At 33.9% G+C, this 12,459-nt stretch overlaps 1 protein-coding gene across 1 annotated transcript; it reads right to left on the reverse strand.

Annotated features, from left to right (window-relative positions):
* Positions 1-373: 373 nt before the first annotated feature.
* On the reverse strand, positions 374-2,253 carry HELRODRAFT_159592 (hypothetical protein; the record flags this gene model as incomplete). Its single annotated transcript, XM_009011470.1, has 2 exons — positions 374-897; positions 1,254-2,253. 2 exons carry the CDS (start codon positions 2,251-2,253, stop codon positions 374-376), a joined length of 1,524 nt encoding a protein of 507 aa, XP_009009718.1.
* Positions 2,254-12,459: the final 10,206 nt, after the last annotated feature.

Consider the following 12,459-nt stretch of genomic DNA (forward strand, 5'->3'; position numbering starts at 1 on the left):
CAATATGAAAAGAGATTTAGGTTTACATTTAAAATACAATTTTTAAGAAAATACACTTTTATTTTTTCTAGACTTTTACTCTTAACTCAAATCGTTAGAAACCAGGTTTCGCTATTCAAACAGTGTACAACATTTTTGTACCCACGCACGAACGTTGATTGCATTGCGGTAAGTGAAAGACAGCACAAATAAACAAATCCTTCTTTAATACGCTTATATTTTCTATCTAGGTTAAAAAAATATATATGCATGCATTGATATATTCATATGCACAATATTATATAACAAGCAGCGTAAATCATTTAGTCAAAAAATCGATCTCTAAAATAAAAAATCTCTATTTTAATAAATTCGTTCCAAAATCTTTAAGGCATCAGTTTGCTTTTCTGAAAGAAGGGACGTTTCTTTTTTTGTTGAAATTTTTTCTAGAGTTGCCAGCGGGTGGAACACATCTGGTTGGCTGCCAACAAAACTTTTTTGGCGGTCCACCTATGAATGAAGCTGCCTCCACAGCTGCAGCTGTAGGTCTTTTCTTCCCTCGTCTGTCGCTGTTTGTTTGTTCATCGGCATCCTTTTTATATGATAAAATTGTGGAAGCCTTGTAAGATGGAGGATTGAAGAAGAAATCTTTGATCATTGCGGCAATGTTTTCTGCCATTTTCTTGGCATCATGGTTGTTATCTGTTGAATGGGTTTTGTTCAAAGATTTTGTGTATGCCTGCACACCTCTTGCAAGGTACTGCAGCCTTGCTCTGAAGTTCTTCAGTCGACCAGTATTTTGGTCGGATGCGAGGAAGTCTCGACCTTGCCTGGCCAGATGGTGGAAGGCAAATAAGAGGCATTTTACGTGGGAAAATTTAAAAGTTGAATAATTGTTGATGTCTGCCTGGCTGGGCGCTTCGGGCAGGTAAAAAATGAGATGATGGTATAAATTTTCAACACATGCATCCACGTAATTGAGTGACGTACAATAGATAGACGTGTCGGCCAGCAACTTAAAAATGTTTAAGAGCGTGTTAGCTTACTGAAATTCGTCATAGATTTGTGGCAGAACTTTCAGGCACATGTGCTGAACAAATCTATTTGAAGGAATGTCTATAGAAAAAAGACGCGAAGCTTCTTCAAAAGACTGCATCAAATAATTCATGTAGTTAGGATCAGACGTGAGCATAAAGTTCCAACTGATCTGCAATTATGTTGAGCAGTTGTCGTCTGCCCTCTAGTGATAACATGCTTGGAAGAAATGTGAGAACCTTTATTAAATTGACACACTCTTCCCATGTCACATTTTTCATAATTTATAAATTCTTTTTCCAATTCTTTCTGGCTCAGCAATCCTTCACTGACAATTATCTTGCATTTGTTCGCCAAAAATAAAATTGCCCGTTTACGAACAATTTCATCACCATTGCATATCTGTCCGAAGACATTACAATCCAATCCTTTATCACAATCCAATCCTTCATTACAATTCACTCCTTCATTACAATCCAATCCTTCATTACAATCCAATCCTTCATCACAATCCAATCCTTCATTACAATCCAATCCTTCATTACAATTCAATCCTTCATTACAATAAAATCCTTCATCACAATCCAATCCTTCATTACAATCCAATCCTTCATCACAATCCAATCCTTCATTACAATCCAATCCTTCATCACAATCCAATCCTTCATTACAATCCAATCCTTCATCACAATCCAATCCTTCATTACAATTCAATCCTTCATTACAATAAAATCCTTCATCACAATCCAATCCTTCATTACAATCCAATCCTTCATCACAATCCAATCCTTCATTACAATCCAATCCTTCATCACATATCTGTCCGAAGACACCAGCCAACGTGGCTCTTGTGTCCAGTCTTAAGAGAGACATGAGTGACTGCATAAGACTCAACTCCAAGCTATCGATACTTTGCAAGAGTTGAACTAAGATGTCGCTCACTTTTTGACAGTTCTCAGGAAAGGCTTTGCATATAATTGTCAGGTCTTTTGTAGCTTGCTTGCGAACATTACCATCAGAATCTTCACACATATCGAACATGAACTCCAAAGTTTCTTCAGCAAATTGCTTAAAATATTTGAAGTACTTGCCAGCCAGTTGAGATGTTAACCTCTTTTCACTTGACGTTCCTGTGAAACCTTTCAGTATTGATTTGAAGACATCCGTGTGCTGACTAATTTCGTCTTCCGCGCCATCCAACTGGGCTGAGTAATTGTACAATTCATCAATCGTCGCCATCCTAATTTTAATTTAACTATTTGCTTGAAACGATCGTACTCGCGATGTAACAAAGTGTGAAATGACGAATGCTGCTGGATATTATTATCATTTAAATAGTCTTTAACAAAGTCGGTATATCTTTGTTTTAAAGCACCAAAGAAACTTTATTTTTTATAATTGTTTTATTTGCAACAAAATACGTATGCAAAAACAAAGACATCAATACCATCATTAACAAATCTTTCCTTCAAATCATTTCCATAACTCCACGACAGCTTTCAAAAGGAACGTATGCATGCCTCTGATTCTCCCATGATGAAGAAATTTCTTTTTTACTTTCTTTCTCTTTCTCTCTTACGCACACACACGCCAGGGCGTACATTCAGACTGACACATACATCCTCACACACGCACACACATGCATGTATCTAACAGAATATCACATGCTCCATCTTTTTATTTACTTTAAATCAATTCTTCTAATAAAAAATTTTAAAATATTAAGAAAAGGTAATGAAATGTCGAAAATTTTGATAGGCTTCTTATTTGGATGGAATACTTAGAAGTAAAAAAATACAAACCTGCCATTCGACAGCATTTCATTACTTGTCGATAAACCACAACAGCATTAACCAAGACAACTAAACAGATAAATTGGCATTTTAAGATATTGTCCATTTCTTGATATAAACAGAATGACTCTTGGTGACTCTAATAAATTAAGACCTAATTAAGCTTTTAATGAAAGATTCTTGTTGCAACTTTTCTAAAACGATAAATCGATACCAAAGTGTAGATTGTAAATAATTTCATTGTTCTATATATTGAAAACTAAATAATTCCACCTCAGTTCAATTATATTCCAATAAAGAGTAAACAAATGTTTTAAATTCTTTAATAATTGCTCTTATATCGGCAACTCCACATGCAAGCAAACACACCAATGTGGGAAGAAATGTAAGTTCCGCCGATACGACGTATTGCGACAATTTGTGATGTGATGTTTTACAATGTAATTTAATGCAATGTGTTTCGCTTGTTGTGTTTTGTTGGTTTAAGCAGCGTCAACAAAAACATCAACAAAATTTAACCAATGGGAGGCAACAAGAACATTCCTCTAAAATACAAATCCGGTTAATGTTTATACTCCTGCTGTGTACAAATGTTTCGATAAAGTAATTTCAACACCACAAATAAATCACATCTTCAACAAAGTATTCTCATCAACAACATCACACAACACACACTCACACACACAAACACACATACACAACATACACAACACACACACATAAACACACATACACAACACACGCATACACAACACACACACATATTTAAGCACAAATATAAATCAGTGATACACAGAACAAACATGAAAAAGAATTAATTGAATTTATGTACATTGTACATGTACATGCTAATTTATGTACGTGATATGCCAGGGTCATTACAGGCTGTTGTTTGATGCTGCTAATACCTCTTTGGGTGCAGTTCATGATACATTATGCAGGATGTCTGACGGACATATATCATTTGGATATATATATATCATTCGGTATATTTGATATATATAATGTACATTATAAGTAGATAATATATAGATATTTGCATAATATATAATATATATATATATATATATATATATATATATATATATATATGTGCAGATAAGTGTTTTATATTGAATAACAATATCAGAAAAGACATCTTTCATATGATCACACGTAATTTAAAAATTGCTTCATCGTCACCTCAACAAAAATGATTATACTTGTTATGTTGCTATGTTCACTCCACATATATACCGCTATGTCAAACGCATAAGTGGTTTTTAGTGATTCATTTCTTTCGTAGTATTGGTTCAAACTTTTGTGTCTTAAGAGTTGTACACACACCATACACACCACACACACACACACACACAAACACGCGCACAAACACACACACACTCACACAACACATGTGCGATTTTTTATATTTGTTTTTTAATCATTGCCATCGTCATTCTCATCTTCAACGCCACCATCATCAACATTGTTATAATCACAAGAAACAAGATTTTTAAACAATTCAAACTGGACATGCTCTACATAAACTTTTGAACAAATATTTAATAATTTTGTTCATTAGTTTAATTTTTTTAAATGATAAAACTTGTTTTTAGCTGGGTAAAAATTTGGTCATTCGATATTAATCCCACAAATTTGTCTCAAACTCCCGACGCAATTTTAAAAGTTTACGAGGAACTTTAGATTAAATGTTTCAATAAAATGCCCCACTTAAGAACGCGCAAACTTAAATTATGTCTCCATATCTTATAAATTTTTCCTTGGAAAAAACAAAAACACAGTTAAATTCCATTTTGATATTTTTTAGTTGATTGTTTTTTTCCATTAAAGATCCACCTGACTGAACACGCTTGTCAGCGCAATAAACATTCACGTGCTGCTTCTACTGTCCAGTATATTTTCGCCAGTGACGTCACTATTGACAGCCATATTCGTCCGCGTGACCATAACATTTATTCACGTGATAATATTACCAGTTCACGTGACCATAATATTTGTTTACACAAAAACAACACAAAAACGCACGTTTGAATCATCCTGTGCCTGACCTGGCATTTTATAAAGTCTCCTGATCCAACGCCTGCTATTTCTTTGCCGAGCAAATTCGCAAGATGATGATGATTAAGTGATGATGATGATGATAATTAAACGATTATGGTGATTAAACGACACGATGATAATTTAATGAAATGATCATGATGCTGGTGATGATGATGATTCAGAGATGGTGATGATGATGATGATGACGATGATGATTAAGAGATGATGATGATAATGATGATGATTAAGAGCACAGCCATGACATCTCAGAAAACGCCATACATTTTAATTTTCAGTTGTGTCGACTCTTATTTGTTGTACATGTTTGCTTGTGTGCGTCTTTGCGAGTTATGTCGTTTCAGACATTTATATATAGCAGTGCACGCGGTGTTTGTGTATGTCTGGGCATTCCAAAACATGCTTTATCAAGTTGTTTTTAACAACTTGAAGGGAACAAACAGTGCGTACGTACATCATTGCTTACAAGTAAAACATAAGAAGGTGAAGAGTGGGCGGATGTACGCGAAATTAAGTGGAATGGAATTGAAAGATGTGTTTCGATTGAAAGCTGCCTAATTAATAGTTTTGTTGGCTGGTTGGCTGACTGGCATTGGAATGAACAGCAACAGCAAAAACAACAACAACAACAACAGCGAGCAGTGGAGAGTATTGGGAAAAACATTTCTGAGAGAAGTGTTGCTCTTCTTGAGTGCAATGGAGATGGACGGAAGGAAGACTTATAAAAAAAAACGAGAGAAAGAAATATGTCCCCAAAAAAAGAAAAAAAGGAAAAAAAGTAAAAAGTTTAAAAAAGAAAGATTGAATGCAAAACAATTTGATGAATAGGGATACCGTAGAAGTAGTTGATTAGTCGATAGATGGCCAAATAATTGGCTAGCTGATTGGTTGGATGGTTGGCTGGCTGATTGATTTATTTGGCTGCTCATCTGATTGGTTGGTCGTTTAGAAATATATTTTTTCGAAGAAATGTATTTTCTTAACATTATATATCAGGCTTATATTTATATATTTTTAGTTTATGTCCATTGTTCGCGTATTAATGTATATGCCCAGCTCACACACACGCGCGCGCACAAAATCACAAATTCTTTGTAAGTTACTTTCAAAAACTTAATAAAACTTTAATTTTCAGAACATAAGAACGTGAGTTAGTTTCAGCAGATAATATACAATGATGAGAGACTGAAGCGAAATACAATTTTTTTACTTGTTTCACGGCCATAAACCTGCATAGAAAAATTTAGAAAAATTGTCAAATTATGTATCGAAGAGAAGAATATTAAAATATATGGATGCATTGTATGTGTGTTTGCGCTTTGTCTGTGTATTTGTAATGTGTATGTCTGTGTGTGAATCTGTGTGTATGTTTTTGTACATCTGTATGTGTGTCTGTGTGCACGTTTCTTGTGTGTTTGTCACACATTAATATTTGACAATATGCATTAACATGAATATTCAAATGCACACGCACACACACACACACAGAGGGAGAAATAGAAACACACACACACAGAGAAACACACACACACACCAAATTAATTTCTCATTTTTTTAGCTACCGCACACTACAAGCAGTACACACTAACACTACTGCCACTCCTGTTCTGATTGTAAATTGTATTGAAGATAGCAAAGATGACGTAGAAGACTTTCATTCAAAAATAAACACGTACACACACACACATATTTGTTTACACACGCACATATTCACACACACAAACAGGCACATACATAGATACGCATACACACATTCACGTAAAACATTCACAACATATGAATTGTGAATGTTTCAATGAAACAGATGTTGAAATTATTGAAATGGTTTACATAATATGAAGTTGAAATATGCAGTCCTCGTGAGAAAAACTCGATCGACTCAGTTGTTTGAAGGGAAAATAAGTCCATCCGTTCAAGTTGGAACTGTAATGAAGGAGTGAATTGTAATGAAGGATTGGATTGTGATGAAGGAGTGAGTTGTAATAAAGGATTGGATTGTGATGAAGGAGTGAGTTGTAATAAAGGATTGGATTGTAATGAAGGATTGAATTGTAATGAAGGATTGGATTGTAATGAAGGAGTGAGTTGTAATAAAGGATTGGATTGTGATGAAGGAGTGAATTGTAATGAAGGATTGGATTGTGGTGAAAGAGTGAATTGTAATGAAGGATTGGATTGTGGTGAAGGAGTGAATTGTAATGAAGCATTGAATTGTAATTTAGGATTGGATAAAAAATGATGGATTGTAACCTCATACAAACTGATGTCCATGTTTTGTTTTAATAGGTAAACAAATTATTTTACTAGTCCTTCAAGTTATTCAAACAAAAGTTCACAAACTATTGCACAAAGAAACGCGTACACAGACGACACACACACGCACACACATACATACACACACATGAACAAACACACACACACACACACACACACACAAAATCACCTACATAAATAATATACATTCACAGTGAAATACTTAGAAGCACATAGACATACCTGCTGAGAAACGTAAAAGAGAAGAAGCGGATGATTCAAATGCCTCTGATATATGCAGCACATAAACGTGACAAATTACGAAGAAATGGCTAAGACGCCAACTCAACGCTCAACGTATTGTTAACAACAGACACACATCCACAACACATCATGCACTTTCACACAACAAATCTATTTTATACCAATTAATCTATTAACTAATCTTCTAATTAGTCAACACAGTTGTTTAGCTGTAAAACAATGCCATAATTTATTATAAAACTTTGGTTTAGACATAAAAAAAATTCATTAATATAAAATTGAAGCAATTTACAAAGTGATAGTCAATTAAACTTTGCTCTTCAACTCATCAATCAAATGCGAAAATGGTTCAATAGAACTTGAGGATATTCTTTTGGTTATCATCTTTATATAAGATAAACCATTTTAAATAAACCAACTCCGACACCAATTCAGAATGACAATCACGCACAAACAAATATTTGTTGAATGCATACGAATGAAGTGAGGTGGGCATGTTTAAGGTGGATGTAACAGCAGATTCAGCTATTAATTCTTAATACGTCTGCCCTAAAGAATTGAATACGACAAACAAATGCATGCATCTCGTGTACAATTGTGTACAAGAGTGCGTGCGTGTGTGTGTTTGTGTATGTGTATGTGTGTGTATGTGTGTGTGTGTTTGTGTGTGTGTGTGCGATTGATTTTCATGAACATTACAAAATACACATACACAGACACTGCATCTGAAAAATAATGATGATGACATGCATGCATAATGACGACAAAATAAATGAATTGATTGATATACGCCACACACATCCGCGTACCTACATCATATTAGCGAATGTATAGAGAATGAAAATGCATTGTTATACTAACTCGTTCATCACTTGGATTTCATTCATTCATTTGCGTTTTGTATGAATGCAATCAACAACATTATATGCAAACCTTCCGATACAAATATATACAAACTTACAAATGTATAAAAACATAAACAAAATGTGACAACAAACATGAACCTATATACAAACACGTGTATATACAAACATGCATAAAACAAAAATGAGTGTTCACAATCATTGCATGAAAAATCCATTTTCGAACACGAGCCAGAAAACATGTAACTGCAACAACAAAAACTCAGAGGTTTCCTACCAAAATTTCAACAAAATTGTGCTAGGAACTGAAAAAATTGTTTGCTAATTTTTGTAAAGGCAGACCCCATCAATTTTGTTATAAAGTTCTCTTAAACTTGGAATCCCACCCCAAATGAACTTCTCATACTCGTCATCCATGGCCTGCCATCAATGATATTCACACAAAAAAAATGTACACACAACACATGCACACATGTATGTGATACATCATCTGCACACTGCATACTGCGTATGTGAGTATATATATATATATATATATATATATATATATATATACAAAATGTATACGTTTGTACACTTGACAGGGTTTACAAGATCAAGAAAGCTTTACAACCGAAAACAGGTGATTGATTGGTGTAACAAATTGTGATTTGTTGTTTAGTTGGTCAATGGCTGGTTGGTTGGTCGGTAGGTTGTTTGGCTGGTTGGTTGGCTAGTTAGTTGGTTGATGGTTAAATAATTGCTTGCTTGGTTGAGTATTTGAATAGTTGGCTGACTGATTGATCGAATGAAAGTTGAATGATGAAGTAATTGATAAATTTAAATTAATAATTCTTCATTGATGATTGATACAACAAATTGTTTATTAGTTATTCTAATTCAATTATTCTTTGGCTGGTTGGTTTCCTGCTGGCTTGCAAAAAACGATTGTTGAGTAGATTAGATTAGAAAGGGTATAATTGAATGTTAGTGGATGGTTAACATCAGTTTACTGTTTGGTCTACTCCACCTACCACTACATCTTCCTCGCCCGCTTATTTCATTATCATCCATTTTTATGTTCCTTTTAGTTATGATGTTGAACAGACGTAGAAAAGTTTTTTTGTTTCGTATGACCTTTTACAAAAATTATAGTTAGCTAGTTAGTTCGTTCATTGTTAACAACGTGCACACACAAACACGCAGTTGCTTATTCATTTATTTGGTTATATTAATTCTATTTATGCTAAAAGACAAAACAAATGTATGAAAGTGAATAAATTATAAACCCTAGTTCATATTTCATCCACCCAAGCATTAAAAACAAATTGGCTTCTATCATCTGCCCTGGAAAAGTTGACTGATAAATAATGCGCGTACGTAGAACTCATTTTTATTCACTCACGAGTTTTGCTTTTTTTCAAATGTCAAACAAGCCTGTCAACATAATTGGATTCAATGGTCTTTGGTGAAATCCAGTTAGAGTATTGCACATGTACGTGCGTTGAGGCGGTTGAGCTTTAAAGTTTATCTTCTGATTTTTGTTTCTTCATTTAAAACCATTAGCAATGTTACACATTTTGACTAACATACTTAAACATCTACGCATACATACATACATATAAATATATGCACACATACCAACATACCAACCCGCATACACATAAACACACAAATTTATAACCACGTGCACTATCGTAAAATTTGTTTTTAGCCCCAGAAAAAAAAAAACGAAAAAAAAATTTAGTGATGAATTTTAGCAAAAAAAACTCAACTGGAGTTTATTGCTTGACGCGTTCGAATGATGAATGGCGGAATGGGTAATTTGATGATTTTCAGCTTGCGAAAATGGCCCACTAAGGCGATAAGGCATGCCTAATTGATGCAAATAATGCTTGCAAGTATGATTTAGTCGCAGTAGTCATTTTTTAAATTTGAGGTTTCTGTCGTAGTATTAAAAGTTGGGGATTTCCACGATGGTAAAAAACTCAATGGTGCAATTTTACCTTCCAAAAATTAGGTGTAGGCTGGTAGGGAGAGGTCCTGGGCTGAAGCTGCCAAAGGTGACTGTTTCAGTTCCTCATTACAATTAAATTTTGTAAACTTTTGTATAGAAACACTTTTTTCTATTAAATATGGAAATTGTAAAAAAATATTGAATAAGCAAACCAAATTATCTCGTCAGTAACTGTATGTAGATAGCAGTAGTAAATTTTGTAACAGAATTAGTTTCAGTGGGCGTAGTATGATAATAATATTACATTTATATTATTTAAATAAATATTTTTTTACAACAAATTTATCTTATCACATCTGCCATCTTGTGAAGCATGTATAGAAGAAGGGAGCGCAAACAGAGTTCAGCAGACCTTGGAGTCAACTATCCTGGTGACCTCCTCTACCAAGTTCACCCACGTAAGAAACCCCTGACCACCAGGAACACTATTGCAGATTTTGCGGTGACAAAAGCCAGGCAGACATCTATGCTCAGTTTGTTGTCCGCTGCTGAACAGGGTTTCTGATTTTTTAAGATGGTTGTTTGATTGATTGATTGGATGGTTGGTTGATTGATTAGATGGTTGGTTGATTGATTAGATGGTTGGTTGATTGATTAGATGGTTGGTTGGTTGATTGATTGGATGGTTGGTTGATTGATTGGATGGTTGGTTGATTGATTGATTGGATGGTTGGTTGATTGATTGGATGGTTGGTTGATTGGATGCTTATTGATTGAATAGTTGTCTGGCTGCTAGTTTAACTGATGTACACATCACTATTCAATCCCACAGAAATTAATTGGGTTGTCAAAAGATGTTTTAAATTTTAAAAATACCTAAAAACGAAACCAGGATAAATGTAGTGAATGCGATACAAGGAAAATTTTTCAAATTTTTTCTTCATTTAATCTTGACTAATTAAAAAGATATGATTTGTTTCTAGCAAATTAATTTTTTATGAAACTATAGATTACTGTTTCTCTAACACTATATTGTGAAAATCTTTGGGCATTTATCGAAGAGTTGTGAAGTTATTAGTTTTATTCGTTCATTCATTCATTCATTCATTCATTCATTCATTCATTCATTCATTCATTCATTCATTCATTCATTCTTTCTTTCTTTCTATCCTTCCTTCTTTCGCTCAATCGTTCATTCATTCGGCAGCTACATGAACGTATAAACGTGCATTCAATCATTTGGTCACGTGTTGGTGCGTGCCAATTGTGATTGGTTGGCGGACATTTTTATCATTCCCATCATTCAGCTAACATTCTCATCATTTCATCATCTTATCATTTTATCATTAGGCCTTTTTCATAATTTCTATCAACATCTCCATCATATTTTAGTCATTATCGCCTTTGAATTTTCTTAATTTATCCTAATTAATTCATTCAACATGATAACGACGATGATGATTATGATGTGATGATGACAATTATGATTATGATGATGATGAAGACGACATGATAATGATGAAGATAATGGTGACGATGGTGATGACGATGATGGTGAAAGCATATGATGACGATGATGACAAATATAATGATGATAATGACGATGACGACGACGATGATGATGACGATGACGACGATGATGATGATGATATATTGTAGTTGGAAAAAATCGGAAAAAAAGTTTGGCAAAAAATGTATGTTTTGGTTGGTTCGGCACTTTAAACTAATTGCACATTAATGTTATGCCTACAAGATATGCCACACTTATTATTATTATTGCTGTTGTTGTTGTTGTTATTGTTGTTGTTGTTGTAGTTATTGCATTAAATGTTATGCAGGATTTGAAAATATTTTAAAACGCATTTAAATTTTTTTTAATTTCATTAATTTTTTTCCAGATAAAAAATTGAAGACACCTTTCTCTCTAATTAAATTGGTTATTCATTCATTCATTTATTCATTCATTTATTCGTTCGTTCGTTTGTTCTTTCGTTCGTTCATTCATTCGAGCATTCATTTGAGCATTCAGTCATTCATTCATTCGATCATTCATTCACTCATCCAATCGCAACAACAACAACAACAACAACAACAACAACAACAACAATAGAGAGATAAGAAAGGTCACTCACGTTCGAAAGACGGCAGTCCAGACATCATCGACGTCCTTCTTAACCTCAAAAGGTCAAGGTTCAAGGATGAATTTCTATCTACTTTCAAGGTCACCCGTTTATGTATGCATGTATGTAGGTTTAAAAGTTAAAGGTCATTTTCTTTT

The sequence above is a fragment of the Helobdella robusta genome (genome assembly GCF_000326865.2).
Source record: "Helobdella robusta unplaced genomic scaffold HELROscaffold_1, whole genome shotgun sequence".
In the NCBI taxonomy this organism is placed as follows: Eukaryota; Metazoa; Annelida; class Clitellata; order Rhynchobdellida; family Glossiphoniidae; genus Helobdella; species Helobdella robusta.